Genomic DNA, 18148 nt, shown 5'->3' with positions numbered 1-18148 from the left:
ATCATTTAAGTTTTGTTTGGTGGAAGATAAAAGAAGTTTTTGTCATTATACGGAAAAATATTTATGTAGTATCGCGGACAAAAGGCCTAGGAGTTAGCGGATGAACCACATACAATGTCGCGAGAATCGAGGCGTTTTTAAACTATAAACAATGTCCCGAGAGCCGAGGTGCCGATGGGCCCGTAAATGTGTCATCGGTCCTTCAAATGAATACTTCCATAGAAAAGGTCTACGTGGCTTTGGCCACGAGCCTGGAGGAGCGGTCGCAGAACACGTGTGTGGTGGGTCTACGGGAAGACAAAAGACATGCGAAAGCAGGGCAGTTTGAGTTGAGAAGTCGAAGACGGTGAATCGAGAAGTCAGAGAGAGAGAGAGTGCGAGTTGCGTTGTCGATATAGTGCTGTTAGCGTTGTCGAGAGAGTGTGGTCCGTGTGAGATCCTTTGTGTCGAGAGTTGTCTAGATTGTAGCATGTTATTGCGATTAGTTCATATTAAACTACCATCGTTTTTCTGTCTCTATTTTTACAATCCATCCATTGTAAATAAATTACAAATACTAGGATATAATAACATTATATTCCAAAGAAGATACTACATTTATTTTCAGTGAACAGATTTAATATACAAATTATTAGTAGTGAATATTACTATTTTTCCCTATATAATTTTTTTGTTGTTTGGCATTACATAAACACATGTCGTAAAATTTTTATGTAGAAATGATGTTTAATCACACACTTAAAGATGATGTATGAGCGTTTGCAAATGCTATTATATTACGAACATCGAGAAGTAAAGAAATCGTCATGTATGAATTATTTATAAATCATAAACCGTGTGCATATAAATACATACGTCCTTATTAAGCAATGCCATAAATGAATTTATTTAGAAATGACACGAGTGAAAAGACAAAATGAACCGGATTATGAGCCCCTTCTTCATAAAATTCTATTTATATTGTTTTTTGTTAAAAGAGAAAAAAGTAACGTTCAAATAGTCAGTACACAAAATATAATATTATCCATAACAAAATTATTATACCGGATATTTTGGTGATCTGATGTATCCAGTACAACCTGAAATAACCGAAAATATATGTATTTATATTAATTCCTATTTTTTTATACTGAGATATTTTTATACGCACCTTGATAACCGTTGTCGGGCTATTGACTTAAACTCTTGTTTTAGAATAAATTTCCTAATTCCCGTCAGGTAAATTGCAACATACTTCTCCCAATCCATATCCCCTAAATCTAGTTTGACCATATCGCTGTCATTCAACATTTTCACCTTTCTCACCAAATCGGAACAGTTATCTCTTTGGAACGTCCATTCGTGCGTGGTGAAATATGTTACCGATGCGAACAGCTTATTGCTATTTTTGAGAAGTTTCATCATTCTGAAATATCATTTTCAACTATTATCATAGACGAAGACAGAGAGATTATCCCAGAAAGATCGTCCTCGTTGTTCGAGGATCGCGAGAATACTCACTTTGGTTTATTACGTCGGAGTGTTAAAAAGATATCAATGAGCAACGCAGGCAGAACATACGGAATTACGCTTAGAAATTTGTAAATATATCTATTAGCTATCATTGGACAACTCGGGTACCATAGCATATCGTTCAGTGGCATTTCTCTGCTACACTTCAACACGGCATATTGCAACTGACCCCACCTTGTCAATTGGAATATTTACATTATTACAATTATTGCAATTGTACTTAAAGCAAAGTTTAGTATCATCCGAGTATCTCGGATAATATTATGAAATGAGTAATGTCACATTATTTAAATAAACTGAATTTTTTGGAATACTATTATTGAGATATGTATAATTGTATATGCTGAACTAGATTAGCTGCGTAGTAGTGATACGTGTATGTGAATATCAGTGTGTGGAAGTATGTGTGTGCGCGACGTCATGAAAACAAAGGAATGTAAACTGTTCAGTCGGTTAACAGTCTGGTATGGAAGAAGGTGAGACAAAGAAAGTGTTGAGACGCGTGCAAGTGTGTATCGATGAATATCTTTGAAATCGTTCATCAAATAAATATATAACTATTCTAATATAAATTCCAAGTGTAAATTTAGTGTTCCTATACCATTATTTCAGCAATTAAGATCCAAAATTCTCAACAACTGTAACAATCGAATTACATGAGTTGAAAGAGATTAGTAATAAACTTTACTTAAAAGGTTTAGCGTTAGTCGTGCAGTTGTAAACTTTAACTTCTTGACCACGATGTAGCGTGACATGCCATGCAATACATATTATCGTGTCCACTACGAAATCGATAGGCACTAGATCCAATCTGGCATCTCTCCTAGCCAGTATTGCTGTTACACATCCTTTACTGACTAGCAGAATGACACCTGGCAACATTGAATTGGTTTAGAAATTATTTGTGATTTTCTATTATCAGATATGTAGCGCTAAATAGATTGGAAAGAACTCTCGTAATTGTGAGCAACAATAAAATTGAACTATAATGATGATCTAGTTTAAATCCCTCATTTAGCTTCCCACAAACCCAAAGATTAACTCCACTTTTCTGAAATTTGAGGAGTATTGAACATTTATTATTGTAAAAGATTTATGAAAACACCTGTTATTGCAGAAATATTCTCTAGCCAACCAGGACATGGTCCTTCCAAAGAGGCGCCAATTATGCTTGGCCGCACTATCCCAACTGGCAGATCTTTGCACTTGCTTGCTACTATCTGCTCTGCCAAATTCTTACTGAATGTGTATGTATTTGGATAAGTTTTTAAAATCATTTTCTCTGTTTCGTTGATGGACGTTTTGTCTAATTTGTCACACATATCGATCACCTCTGAAGGTTTCAAGCTCGTACTGCAAAGTCAATAAGAAGTGAACATATTCTTCACGCTATAATTACAAATATAGCATTCATAAGCCATAGAACAACGTTTGCGTATAACTTATTCTTACGTATAAACTTTTTCCTCAATCTCGTATAGATTCGCATTACTGAAAGCTGTGCTGACGTGGACGAAGCTAATCGGATGCCGCAGTTCATTCCAAAGTTCGATGACGCGAGCAGTACCCTTCGTATTCACATTAACAGCCACGTGCAACGGCTCGTTGAATCTCACAGTGGCCGCGGCGTGAAACACTATGTTTACTTTCTCTAACAAGAGATTTCTATCTTCTCGCGAAAGACCTAAATCTGGCAGACTCACGTCACCTTTCACGGGGTAAGCTTTGCTAAAAACTGAGTGGTCTTTTGCTTTGATGCCATCGTAAATCTGAAGACAAAAAAAATACCAACTCAATTCAAGAAAAGAAATTTAATCAATTTAGCCCCTGACAGACTTAATTATTGAAAGAAACGTGAATAACATTTACGAACGGGATCATCTATGATCTTCTTAAATCGTTGTTCTATCGTTTCGTTAGTTTTTGGACGAATTAGAATGTAAATGGCAGCAATCCGCGGACACACGCGCATCAGTTTTTCTAGCAGACCTTTTCCAACGAAACCGGTTGCTCCAGTCACAAGAATCCCACTACCGGCGTAGAATTCCTCGAGAGTCTTCGGCTTATTGAACCCTTTATTGATTGTATTTTCATTCCTTTCTTTATTGATTGTATCCATGTTTTAGGATCTTCACACTGTCAGCCAAAATAATTGCCACTGAATTACCAAACAGTAAGTGGAAAAATTTTTAAACTAATGTACAAAATTTATTACGATTAATATCTTAAGCTTAAACAATCTTTTTGTAATTTCCTTTGGCTTCTCTATTTTTTTTCTTTTATTTGTATATGTGTAAATACTGTAGTATGCAGTGATTGGTAATTTGTGTGAAAAATGTGTGTGGTGCATGCGAGACAGTATTCGACCACATTTAGTAGCACTTCAAGAATATTTAATGCGTATGTGATTTTCTTGTGTTATCAGTGAACGAGATGATTGCGGTGCATATGTAAAATATGTATAAACATTGTTTATATGTGCTCTTATTTATTCATTATTTATAGACATAAAATGACTCATACTTCTGATATGCCGTTACAGGTTTCAATGCGTTAACACGTTTAATCTATAATCAATGATTTTTCCTAGAAAACGTCGCGCAAAATGGTTTACGTCTCCGAACGTTATAGTCTTCTTCTTTATGACTTGCACGAGATAAGCTGCTGCCCATCGATCGTTCGCGTAAGAAACAAGGCGCACTCTTTTTGTGCTCCATTTTCATCTTACTTTAGCTCCAGGAATGTGCAGTAATATTATATTATCCTTTTTATGTATATTATAGTGCATTAAGTTTTAGGTCCGTTAGTTTTGTAATTCGTTTTCTGTTTGATCTTTACAATAACAAGCCTTTTATTGCACAAGCTGTGTTATAAAGATTTAATACGTTAAACATTGTACACACACATGTATATAGTATACAAGTGTAGAAAATTATTATAATTAACTAACAACAATTTTGTAAAAACAATTTTGTAAAAACATTCAACATAAAGTGATTTTAGCTCTTGAATTTCTATGAAAGGATATTTATGCTTTTATTCAAAGAGACATTTTGGCACAGCATCTAAATAATTAACAAATATATTTCTAAAAAAGGTATTTAAGTATTTTATCACGATGTAGGATATTTTACTTCAACCTTGTAATATAATTGCGGAAATATATCATCTTTCCATTACCATTTCATGGTTTTCTAAAAACGAGAGATCTTACCATTGAAGATGTAAAATGACTAAAATATCTCGCACGGTTATTGTAGTCACCGCGAAGCGTATTTTCTTCTTTCATAGACCCGAAATGTCGAAGACGGTCCTAACAATAATTTATGAAAAACCGATCCTAAACTCAATTTTTGCCAAAAAATAACCGGTGTATCGTGCAACTGTAACATAAAGGCGAGTGTTCCGATTACATCTATTGACTGGTTGTAAATAAATAAATATTTGAGAACTCAAAAACTTCATTTAAACTTTTGTCGTAATTAATGAACCGATGATAGTTTTTGATATATATGATACTGGTAATAATGAATGACAATTAGTGAAAGACACAATTAAATACAGAATACCAAGGAATCGCCTGTTACCTGATACTGTATTCACCGTGTATTGTTTACCAAGGATCGAACAAAAATGCGACTACACGATAGTAGATACCGATACGTCCGTCACAGTACTGTAACGATATTCTGTGTCGCTCCTCTAAATACTCATACTTGTAATAACATCGCCCTACTACTGCAACTGGATAATGCGATGCATGAATCATTTAATTAATATATCTATCTCAAAAATCAAACAAGAAGTAGCCTTGAGTGGTTTTTGATCGTAAAAGATCAATAGGAATTGACTTTTTATCCCTGACTGCTTCCACAACTTGCATTTTAATGACATTTGCATTACATACAACTTCTTATTGGTCAGGATGAAGGGAAAAATATTTGCATTACAAATTCCATTTCTGATAATTACAGATGATTTGTACTGGTGGAGTTGAGAAAAGAATAACACAGAGCCAGTGTAAAAACTATTCATATAGTACATAACATTAACGAAATTATAGTATAACATCGTTTATTACAAAATTTTTTGCAAATGAAAAATATAAACATATTCTTACAAACCCACAAAATAATTTAAAAAAAAATATTCGATATCTATTCCTATTATGAAAATGTTAATACATATCTGGCTAATGGTAAAAATATATGTATAATATATATTTGTCAAGTTTGCGCTTCATAGAATGAAACGTACATAAATATAAAAAAAAATAATCTGCATCAAAGACTAAAAACATGGGCTTAAAGAAAATTTCATCCTGATGCAAGGTAACTATCCAAAGCCCAATGATACACGATATACAATGCTATGCAATACAATAATGCTAATCCAAGAGCGTTAATTTTTTATCGTATTTGGAAACGCTTATAAACAGCTCCGCAATATAAACATTATTGAAAATATGTGGGACCACTTGAAACAAAAAATTTCAAGTCATCATATTTCATCAAGAAATCATTTAAAGAAGGCTTCCTTAAAAAGATGGAAAAATATTTCAAGTAGAATACTCATCAATTTGATAACGCCATTTGATTTGATTCAACGCCACGAGAGTTTGAGGCCACAATAAAATCAGAAGGAAACTTCACTAACAAGAAAAGGCAGAAAGGCAGAAAGCAGTCAGATTACGATTTTGTTAAAACTTTGTAGGTTTGAAGAACAGCGCGAAATATTAAACAAGTATTCTCTTTTAGCCACGCTAACTCAAGTTTATGAAATGAATTCCTCCACCTTCTAAAGTTCAATCCTTAAAAGTCTACCATGAAAACAATTAAAAATAGACAAAAATTTGTTAATAAAAATTTTAACATATAGGGAAAAAATACTACCGTAAATAAGCAATTGTTTGAAGAGATTACGTCGGTCATGTATATTCATAACTATCTGTTACGCCAACATTACCATCGCCAACGATCAACGCTAAAAGCACCTTACTAATTGAGTTCAATAGCAGTAGCAGTCAATGCTATTTCTCAAGAGTGTTTATTCAAACTAACAAGCATTTGATTTTTATATATTCATATTTTTGTTGATTTGACTACAGATCATACCATTATACAGGGTGGTTTGTAACTAGTGGTACAAGCGGAAAGGGGGTGATTCTATGCGAAAGAAGAAGTCGAAAATATAGAAAAAAGTTTTTCATTTGAGGCTTTGTTTTCGAGAAAATCGACTTTGAATTTTCGCTCAGTACGCATGCACTTTATCACGTCTCATATCACTGTAGATCGTTGTCTCGATTGACGTTATGTTGATAAACATTTCCAATGTGACCGAAGTGTTTTCCTACCTATTAACTTACTATCCGGCTTTTATCGCTATCCACGATCAGTACCTATTAGTCTACCATCATGTCTACATACAGCAATCGGGAATATACGGACATGATACTTTCATTAGGTGCGTGTGGTGGTAACGCACCAGCCGCAGCTAATCATTACAGACATCGGTATCCAAATCGTCGACATCCCGACAGACGTGTTATTCAAAGAGCAGAACGAACCCTCGGCGAATATGGTTCTTTTGAAAAAAAGTTCAAAAGTTGAAAATTCAAAGTCGATTTTCTCGAAAACAAAGCCTCAAACGAAAAATTTTTATTCTATATTTTCGACTTCTTTCGCATAGAATCACCCCCTTTCCGCTTGTACCACCAGTTACAAACCACCCTGTATACGCAAGGTGTTCGACTACAGATGTGAAAAAATTTAATTGGTGATTCTTGAAGTGAGAATAAAATGAAGATCAGGAATAAAAATATTACGTTTCCGACTTTACCCTTGAGTTGTTGGCAATTAAAGATTCGTCGAAACATTCCTGTGCGCGGGCTAACCTCCTTACATAAGAGACAATAGGTCAGTCTAAGCAGCAGGGTGCACAGGGTACTCAAATCGAACGATACATGGGTGCTAGCTTACCTTCACAAGGCGTAGAGAACAAGATTATGATATTCGAAGTCATAAAAAATCTTGCGCGATGTGTTGTAAAAAAAATCGTAGATTAAACATTATACTTGCCTCTTCATTAAAATCCATAACAGCATATCGAAAACCGCCTCATGGAATTGTAGAATAGAGAGCATTACTGTTTACTTTAATTCTTTGTCTCCATAAGTAATTAATGAATAATGGTATTTAATAATATAAATAAAATAATAAAATAAATAATATATAATTAATAATATAAAAATAATAAATAATATAATATAAATAAATAAAATTTCATAATAGTACTGTTAGTAAATAATAAATAATAACAATGTTTAGACAAATTTGATACACGCGCCGCGATCGTCCCGTCCGTGGGTATCCGCAGAAAGATCACATACGATTTAGCAGCATCTCAAGAATACTTGAATATAGTCGAACTATATAGTCGACTACTTTTTTGCATGAACCGCACACATTTTCCACACAAGATACCGATTACTGCGTATTACAATATTCGCATACATACACATGAAATAAGAAATAAAAGAACCAAAGGAAACTACGGGAGAGATCGTTTAAGCCTATACGAAGGATTAATGAAGGTATTGTTTTATGAAGTAATATGTAATGATAAAAATCAACGTATAGCCAAATGAAAAATTATATAATTAAAAAAATATTAATTTTTTGTTATGTAACATGTTGCAGCAATTTTTAAAGTTTTATAACATCGTAAGGGAGTTCTAGAAGCACGGAATAACCAAACCAAAGAGATACGTAAGGGGCATTGAATAAATATAAAGTTGGAGTTGATTGTAGATTTAATATAGGTTTAAGTTAACCTGTTGTAGATTTTTGGGGCCTTTCAGTTTTTATTCTTTGGACACTGCAACTTTTTTTTATTTTTCTATTCTTCGTTATTTTTTAAATCTTTCTTATTTAGTTCCAACGCGAGTGACTTTGGTGCGTAGTGTGTGTAGTATATACAATGTGTTGATGTATCGCGCTAATTGTGTACTTTGTTTGTAAGAAAACGGAGATTAACGTAATACAATACGATTACTATTTTCGTTACGGTTATTCTGTGAATAGCCTGGACAGTCGCGGCACGTATGCGAACTTGGTATAAATATCCTTAATATATGCTTTTATTGATGAATTATGTATGAATGCAAGTGATTAGGGGAAATATTAATCGTTTCTACTCGATTTTTAATATGTCGTTAGAGATTTCTATCAGTAAGCACATTTAATGTTGAATCAATAATTTCTCTTAAAACACATCACGCAGTATGCTTTACGTCTCCATTTGGTCGAAATTAATACAAAAGGGTTGCCGAAAAATCGACTTTGGCCTTGAAATTCAAGATCAAAAGGTCAAATTTTTCTGCTCGCGTCGTATTCTCCTGAGCACAGGGACCGGAAACAACTATCAATCACAACTCGTCCATTCTCTTGGAAAATGATGTCAAAGTTTCCTGTACAAGTCAGCACAAAGTGGAAATGATTTTCTGATCGCGATTCTAAGCGGGAAATTATAAATGATGTTTTGTGTAGAAATGTGCAAAAAATTGAATCAATACACTAGAGGAAAAACGTTTTCCGCTGCTAAAAATAAACGACCAACAACATGGTTTTATGACATATTTCTTTTGCTATGGAGATAATTATATCGTGTGTTTTCCAAGTGTATAAATCATTCATGTATAATGTATGTATAAAACCTGTTAAATAATAACATTACCATAAAATTAAATAGTAACATTAGGATAACCTATTAAACAATTAAAACATGCGCAGTTTATTTCACACTTCATCAAGAAAATTAAAATATAGCGAAATACGTCAAGTTTAATATTAATCATTGTCGATGTTCACATTGTTTCGACAATGTGAACATCTTCTTATACTTCTTTTGTACTTTGGACACAATGACATAATCAGGCTTGGACAGATAGGGGAAAAAAGTGAATGTAGAGAACAAGGAAATATCTCGTTCTGCGATATAACACAGATATGAAATTATGTAAGGAAAAAATACGAGTGTGCCCAAAATTACTTGTCAACCATATAAATCTGAGCAATTCCGCTAAAACAAAGGACTAATTAGCTACACAAGTATACTATGGCTTTTATTCATACCGATGAATTCTAGTACTATCAGAAGCTATATTTATCTTATAATATTTATTTCCATAGCTATTTAACATATCTAAGGCACCTGGATTCGAAACATGTAAACAGTCATATTATATAGAATTACATGATACTGAAACATCCAAAATATTATATTTTATGTTCAAAAGAATTACATGTCCGCTGCCCTAAATACGGAAAATTCATTTCAAGGAATTTTACTCGGCTGTCTATAAACATCTTTAAACAAGAAACTGTTTAACAGAGGTTTGTGAACTGCTTTTAGCCCTAATAGGTTGAGAGAAATAGTCATTGGCAGAATGTGCGTAATGTTTTGCTGTCATGCGGCTGAGACAGCGACTATACCCAAACCCACGTCATTCCACTCTACCTGGCAATGAACCGTTAGACTTTGACCTTACCTTTGTACATGGCCCATCACCAAATTTTCCCTCTTACGTAGGGCACTCAGGATCCTCTCCTTACCCCTCAACTCCAACAAACTCAACACATAAATACTGCAAGGATTCGACCACGAGACTAGTCTTGGTACAGTCTTGGCCGCGATTTGAACTATTTTAATACCTTGTAACTTCGTTACTTCATTGTAATATTGTACGTCATCATTTTTGTGAATAACAGCATATAGAAGTATAAAAGGACAGTCAAGTTAAGCTATTGCTCAGCTCTTCCATTTTATCACGAATTTTACGTGGCATTTTGGCGATCCTGCCAGGATTGTGAGAAGTGCGTTGGGGAAACAAGGCATCTTACCTACGTGAAAAAGGATTTAACCTGCGCTACGGGTCATCCTCAACAACAAACTTGCGATACACGAATCTGAAGCCTACAACTTGATAACGGACATACTACGGAAGTTCCACTTCTACGGATATCAAGGTAAAGCTTGATTCTTTTGTTCGATGTAGAACTAGACATCATAGCTTTGATAGCCAAGAATCAGACGAAATAGCAATTTTCAAAAAAAAGAAAAAAAAAAAAATGTGTAAAGCATCAAAAAGTAAAGCAAAATTAGTTTAAAACAAGTACTAGACGCGATACAGAAACAGAATGAACTTAACATGAGGATTACTGCCGAAATTCAACATCAAATCCAAACACTCACCAAACAAGCAAGTGAAGAGAATCAACGCCTCGCTAAAAAAATCGAACTAGTAAGACAATTAGTTGCCGAAGTGAAGCTAGGCATTGGAAGTCAGGGAACAGTTGTGACTAAAAATTTTAAATCTCTGACTAACACCACAAAAGAAACCGCGAAATCGAGAAATAGGGTTCGTGTACCAGTAGCGAGCGCACCCGAAAGGATATTTGACCCTGAAAGCTATAATGATGACGAATATCACGACTACAATCAACCAGGACAGTCAAACACAAATAAAATTTTGCGAAGCACTTTAAAGACGAAATTAATCCGAGGCAAGTCTGAAATAATTAATAAACAAAAAGCATCGGAAAATGTAGAAAATAAATTGACCAAAGAAGGAAAAAGTGGTGTTAAACGAAAATCAATTTCAGATAGTGAAAGCGAAACAACTAATGCGCGTCAACGAAGGAAAGTTCTTTTAACGGACACAGCTAGTGATAGCGATAGGTGTAAATCAGTAAAAAATGATAATGCAGTAACGAGTGTAATAGCAATTGATGAAGCGAATTTAAGCCAACGTACTTGGAATGAAGTATCTCGTTTACGTGTAAATATGGTATTTGACAGTCCCTTATCATGTAGTCGGCGATCGAAGAGTTGCGATGATAAAAAGCAACCAGAAGAAAACAAAGCTGCTAATATCGCAAAGGGAGAAGCGAAACATAGAGGCAGACCTAGGAGATCGGACAAAGTTGAAGTTAAAAAAAATGAAGATACAAGAAAGATCTTACAAAATAAAAAGAGTGGATTAGAAGAACAAAGAAAAGTCGAAGAAAGTACAAAAGAGGAAACTGCAGAGACGGAAGTTAATTCAAAAAGTATATCAAATAAGTGCGATTTACTTGATACCGAAAGAGCTATTGAAATTAATGATACTGTTCAAAATATTAAATTTACTGAAGGTAGAAGCCACACTCAAAATGATATGGAAGATGTAGTAAAAGATTCACAAGCATTATCTAAATTAGATAAAAGTAAATTATTAAAAATAAGAATTGAACTTAACAGAATTGAAGATATAAAAACTATTTTACGGAATAAAAAGAATTCATTAGAAGAAGAAGAAAAAGAAGCAGGGGAAAAGAAACAAGAAGAAAATGTACAGACAGAAATTACTTCAAAAAGTATATCAAATGACAAATGTAATTTAATTTATAGAAAAAAAAGGAATAAAAAACTAAAAAATTTACTGAAAATAATGTTGAAGTAGTTAACAATAACAAACCATATAGAGAAACACAAAATTTAAATCAAGATCTTAAGTCTATAGAAGAAAAAAATCAAACTCAAGATGATACAGAAGATATAGTAAAAAGTTCCCAAGAAACATCAGAATTATTAAAAAAAAAATGTACTGAAAAATAATGTTTTATTAAAATTAATAAAGTGGACGATATTTCTCCTTTGATGAAATGCTATGAAGCTACAGCTGAGGATGAGGAAGTAACTAAAATTGCTTCAAATGATTGTGATAATGACAATATCGAAATTCCTAAAGATAATGTTAAAGGATATGAAGAAGCCAATGAAACCAGTATCAGTGAACCAAAGATTTCAACTCCTATTATTGGAAATAATTTATGAAGTGGAAAAAGTAAATGATGGATCAGTGTTTAAATCCTTGCTTGAGGATAATTATCATCACCTAAAAGTAATATCAAACGCCAGACAAAATTAGAAACCTAGTCAGCACAAGGACGTGTAGCTCATATGTTAGGGTTAGTAACAAAACAAGCAAGAATGAAAGCTGAAGACTATGTAATAAATTTAGATGAAGAACATACAATTAAAAGAGTAAAATCCAAAGATACGGTCAATGATATGTTGCTGAAAAAAAGAACAAGCACCTATGTTGAAAGAAGTTGATAAAATAACAGGAGCATGTAGCAGCATGCAAGAGAAAATAAGCCAAATTTCTGAAGAAGAAACGATATTCAGAGTGAATCTACTGAAGTTACAGAATCTTCTGCTAACGAAATAGCATCTGAGAACAGCAGAGGACCCAGAAGGAAATCTTTCAAGACGAAATCCATCCGAAAGTAATCGTGGTCTCAGTATTAGCACCATTGTTCCAACTGGAAATCCTGAACTACCTTTGGAAGAACCATCTGAAAAACGTGAAACTATACAAAATAAAGTTCCAATGCAGCAGGTAACGCTATTGGATAGCATAGAACAATTGAAAGAAGGAAAAGAAGATTCTAATTTCAAGAATACGGAGACTCAAGCAGCAGATAAAGAAGAGGCCACTCAAAATTCCGAACGCCATTAAAGGACCGACATCCCCAGTCAATATTTTTACCGAAATTTCAACTTCAAGCCACCTGGCCATAGAGGATCAAGACGAAGAACAAAGAAGAAAAGTACACTTTGAACCAAATAGCGTTCGATTCCATAAATCAATCTTGAAAAAATATTAATTTTGGAGGACCAAAAACAATCTAAGGAGGGAGGTATGTGACAGCGACTATACCCAAACCCACGTCATTCCACACTACCTGGCAATGAACCGTTAAAAATTGACCTTACCTTTGCACATGGCCCAGCACCAAATTTTCCCCATTACGTAGGACACTCAGGATCCTCTCCTATGAGACCTACGGGATCACGGGACTAGTCTTGGGTACAGTCCTGACCGCGATTTGAACAACTATTTTAATACTTTGTAACTTTGCTACTTCATTGTAATATTATACTTAATCATTTTTGTGAATAAAAGCATATAAAAGTATAAAAGGACAGTCAAGTTAAGCTATTAACTTTTTAGTTATTTTTTTATCACGAATTTTACATGACACGGCCATTGTCTGTTTCGCCCTCGTTCTTACGAGGCAGACGGAGACGAATAAAATACCAATGTCTTGTCTTCCATATTCTTTTATCACAACTCAACTTGCGGAAGATTTCTTCTATGCTTTCGGTATTTGCGTGTCAAGAACTGTTTACATGACCGTGATCATAACTACACGTAATCGATATCAATTAGATCGTTCAATATATAAGTTTCAATATATAAAGCTTATGACCTATATTTTGTATAACGTTTTAATCTAAATTTTCAAGTATAGAATAAATTATTTATGTTTTCGTCTTCTTCATTAACATCTAAACGTTGGTAATGAAAAAAGTTAATATGCATATGTATATCATTAACTTGCACATATACGCAATTTATTATATGTCGTAGAAGTTTAATAGTATTCTGTGTAGATACATCTTCTGACGATTATCTGCCCGAGGATTACAAAGGTCTATTCTAATTAGTTTGCAGCTGCACATGAGTCTTAGGACGAGGTGAATCGAGAGTGACTCATGTTGTTTTGCCTCGGGGCATTGACACCGTCTTGACGTACGAAACGTAATGATAAACAAATTCCGGACAAAATAATATAGCAGCTACGTGCAATCGTCAACTGGAGTCGATTTTAAAGTTTCTGGTACTTCCCCGACCAGTATAAATAAACGAACATGCTCTCTAGGACAGTTAGTATCGAGCGAACGTAAGCGTTACCTAACATACGTATATCGAGTGTCATTGAGCGAGCGACGATTAACTCTGTGCTTGGAATAATTTTCAATACATTTGACGATATCAAATATCAACTTGTCTCGTCATTATTTAAATCAACACGTTAAATCACCCACTCAAAAATTTTATGTGATGTATAGCAAAGTATATTAAATAAATATTTAAAATAGATTTAGATATATAAAAATATCTATTCTAAAGAATTTACAAGAATTCCTATAAAATTTGGCATTTTCGCATCTTTTCCATACTGTTATAAGATATGAATAAGCAGAAATAATAAAGTTTTGTCCATAATTCGTATGATTTTCAAATGTCAAGTAAAAGAAAAATGAGTAATAGAAGAAAAGAAAGCAAAACGCTGAAATAGAATTAAATCGATTAGAAAGAGAAACATCTCGAGTTGCGAAACATTTAATCAAAGAAAATGTACGTAATGTTTTTAAAAACACATTCGCTCAAAAACAAACAGATATTCTAATGAGTGATAAAAAACGGAATCAAGTGGAGTGTATAAAATGTGTACTGCCATACCACCAAGCACCGTAAGTCCAGAAGCCTATCAGTTTTTGAGGAGAAATTGGTATTCATGTCCAGCTTTATCTACGCTTAGAAAATGGGCAATTTAGGTGGAATTGTTGTTTAGGTTGAATACAACGTTTAATTTCTGAGAGGAAATGTTTCGACGAAGTGTACATTTGTCAGACGATGGAAATAGACGAAAACAACGAACAAGTCGTCGGGTCTCACAAAACTGTGAAACTTGGTATTGTCAAAGGTCTATTAGACAATTGAAGGCAAATTATTTTCTATCATTGATTCCAGCATCTTATAGACAAGATGGTTACGCTCGGTGTGTATAAATATAAGTTAACTAGATGACTGATCTAAGGCTGATAAACCAATGCAGAGATGTTGACTGAGTTAAAGATGTGAATCCAGTGCCGAGATGTTGACTGATCTGACAATGGTAAACCAGTGAAGTTCGGTGACGATGCTGTCGCAGAGGAAAATTCTTGCTGTGTGGTGGTCGCCCCACCACTGGTCGCTTGCGGGTGGAAATCCCGGGAAAATAGGAAAACCCACATTTCCCCCTTTTTACCTGAGGGAGCAATAACTATAAGGAACGCCACGACTTGAAGATATTTTATAACGATTGAGGTCCTAACGGTAAAATCGAAATGCTTTGTTTTATTATAGTTCTTTAGATTATTGCGGTCCGACTAATTGTTTGCACAGCTAGTGGCCGTCCCGACCGAGGGACGGAATTCAGCCCGTACCGTATAACGGAACGTAACAATGACAAAACTATGCCAATGCCACTATGGGGGACAATAGCAATAAGCCACATAAATAGAGTCGCTACTATCGAAAATACTCAGAACAGTAGTCAACGACCCATGGTATGCCAGAAACGAGGATATATACAATCACCTGAAAATATCATCGGTCAAAGAAGAAATCGGCATATGTGCATAAAAAATACAAGGACAGAATGGCAACACATCCAAACCAGCTAGCTGCTGAAACGAGCATAACCCTCATAAAAGAAAGACTAAAGAGAAAACACCCCACAGACCTCACTAAAGAAATAAAATAGACAAACTCAAAGATGGTATCCCACTGGAGGTAGGCATCCACATGTTATTTAGTAATAATTCAGCTGCAAAATGATAAAGTACAACTTAAATAAGTAAATATATATGTCGGAGATGAAAGAACACCGGAGCCCTCCTTTGGAACTTTGGGAAGGTCCCGTAATGTTGTAATCTAGATTCTACCATAGCCGTAATTAAACAATTGCCATTCAACCCGATTGTACTTATTTGAGATTCGTGACAGTGAGCTTGGGCTCGAGGCGACAACCAGTCGCCAACGTAGCCGCGGTCAAGGGATGAACGTTTGTTTAACAAAGGTATAGAGTAACAGTATAGCTCTCCTTAAAAGAAATAGTTGCAGCGATACTTGACAATAGACATTTCAAGGGTCTCTGTCCCGTGGCTCGCCACACGCAGACCCTGTCCTCCGGGTAAGATGGTTTCCAGATGTCGATGCGTCTCTGCAGTGCATATTCAGCTAGCCTGAGGACCCGTTATAAATCTTAAGATTTAGTTAACTAAAGTCCTTCAAATGGACAAACAGTCTTTGTCCCAACTACGGGAGGATAGGGGAAACCTACTCCCTCACGAACGACGCTTCCCACTAGCAACTTTTCCTCANAGGGCGGCTAGCGTCCTTCTCTAACCACCGACATGGAAATTGACCAATTAACAGCAACGTCAATTTCCCTCACTTTCCGAACGGAGGCTTTCTCCACGAATCCGATGATCTCGTGCCCTTGGGCACACCCCGTCATAGTTTTCCTCGGTGGCATCATCGTGACGAAAATTCATTCCTGCTTGCGACTTTATTAACGAAAGGGAATAACGTCTTCGCGATGTGTTAACCAAGAGTCGGACTTAGATTTTGTGAGAGCATACCTCCACTATCCCGTTGACCGCGAATTCGTTATCGAACCTAGGATCATTGTCATTAGCGTCTCGAGTATCTAATTACCACGGTTACTTGTCGATATCTGTAACAATCATATTTGCTCTAGTCAATATCTTCTTTATTGCATAACGACAATGTCTAATCACAACGAAGGTTTCTTTCACGCCCTTAACCCCAGCTCTAATCCTAACGCTAACCCGACATATATATATAAACATACTCCTGTAGCTCAAACGCTGTTCCTGTATTCATTCTGTACACGTTCTAAAACCTATACCGCTCATGCTATATTTTCCCCCTACCCAAGAATACCTTCAACCTCGTAACTAGTATCAGTTCACTGGACGGCCAGTTCAGTTATTCTTGATATCGATCTAGAATCGATTTGTATAATATCGATTAGGATGGTGATAAGTAAGGCAGCAAGTTGCTCCGCGTGACAGTAATTCGGACACAATCGAAGAGCAAGAAACCAACTTTATTTAAACATTCAACGTATAATCGTGATGTATAAAGTCATCGTGGTAATTAATTGTGGAAACGTATTGCGGATTAATCGTTGTCAACCGTTGTTATAAATTGTACATTCAGTGTGATAACGTGTTGTTTAACGTTACCAAAGTCGAGAATTTGTTGCACTCGTACATCCAGCATAGGTGTCGTTTTCAGGACAAAAGTTCAACATTCCAAACCCATATAATCCGCTATCAACTAAACAAATATTCTAATGAAATCCTTTTTCGTCCAACAAGCGAAAGAAATTATCTTCTCTAATGTATTAATCCTTTTTAATGTACTCTTGTATCAATTTATATTAAAATTTAATGTACCCTTACAACTATGTGATTTCATAACAGTAAGGTACAATTACAGTGCTTTATACGTTAAAATAAGAAGAAAATTAAATGTCACTTAAAAACTCCCGGCTAAATTGATATTGGTCATTTAATGAAAATTGTAGTCCCGTGGATCAACACGTTATCAGCTACACGATAGAATGCGCAAGAACTTGCCTCGTTTTCCTTCCACTGTGGATTTGTGTATTGGGAAAATGAATATTCCGATATATCATTTATGTATGTTGCAGAAAATAAAACTACGAAGAGAGTAAGTCAAGTGATTATCACTGTTTATATAGACACGTTGTGAAAAAAAATGTTTTAATACTTTTAACTTAATCAGCATAATAAAAAGCATACAATCGTTTAAGCAATCATAATAACTTACGCAGTAGAAGTTTCTCCCAGAAAAAATACAAGTAAAATACACTGTCCGACGTTGATATATGTATATTCGGACACGGAGTAACTTTATAATAACTTT

At 34.8% G+C, this 18148-nt stretch overlaps 2 protein-coding genes across 3 annotated transcripts in view; one reads left to right on the top strand and one right to left on the bottom strand.

Annotated features, from left to right (window-relative positions):
• The window catches only part of LOC122576917 (putative fatty acyl-CoA reductase CG5065), a 55744-nt gene that overhangs the window by 26426 nt on the left and 11170 nt on the right, over nucleotides 1–18148 (top strand). The window lies entirely within an intron of this gene.
• LOC122576918 (fatty acyl-CoA reductase 1-like) lies at nucleotides 934–5233 on the bottom strand. Of its 2 annotated transcripts, XM_043747831.1 has the most exons (9): nucleotides 5100–5232; nucleotides 4727–4895; nucleotides 3386–3648; nucleotides 2965–3281; nucleotides 2618–2865; nucleotides 2201–2384; nucleotides 1501–1686; nucleotides 1151–1405; nucleotides 934–1079 (listed from the first exon to the last, which is right to left on the bottom strand). In XM_043747831.1, the coding sequence occupies exons 3-9, from the start codon at nucleotides 3629–3631 to the stop codon at nucleotides 1001–1003; spliced, it is 1515 nt and encodes a 504-aa protein (XP_043603766.1). In that variant the 5' UTR covers nucleotides 3632–3648; nucleotides 4727–4895; nucleotides 5100–5232; the 3' UTR covers nucleotides 934–1000. The 2 variants fall into 2 exon arrangements, with proteins under 2 accessions (XP_043603766.1, XP_043603765.1); XM_043747830.1 differs by lacking the exon at nucleotides 4727–4895 and having other exon boundaries at nucleotides 5100–5233.

Source organism: Bombus pyrosoma, linkage group LG17 (assembly GCF_014825855.1).
Source record: "Bombus pyrosoma isolate SC7728 linkage group LG17, ASM1482585v1, whole genome shotgun sequence".
NCBI lineage: Eukaryota > Metazoa > Arthropoda > Insecta > Hymenoptera > Apidae > Bombus > Bombus pyrosoma.
This window is presented reverse-complemented; position numbering and strand designations above follow the sequence as displayed.

Coding starts and splice junctions, on each gene's coding strand:
- LOC122576918 (XM_043747830.1), bottom strand. CDS start 3,631: ATGGATACAATCAATAAAGAAAGGAATGAAAATACAATCAATAAAGGG. Junction 3,282..3,385: donor AGAAGATCATAGATGATCCC/GTTCGTAAATGT, acceptor TTTTGTCTTCAG/ATTTACGATGGCATCAAAGC. Junction 2,866..2,964: donor ATTGAGGAAAAAGTTTATAC/GTAAGAATAAGT, acceptor TTGACTTTGCAG/TACGAGCTTGAAACCTTCAG.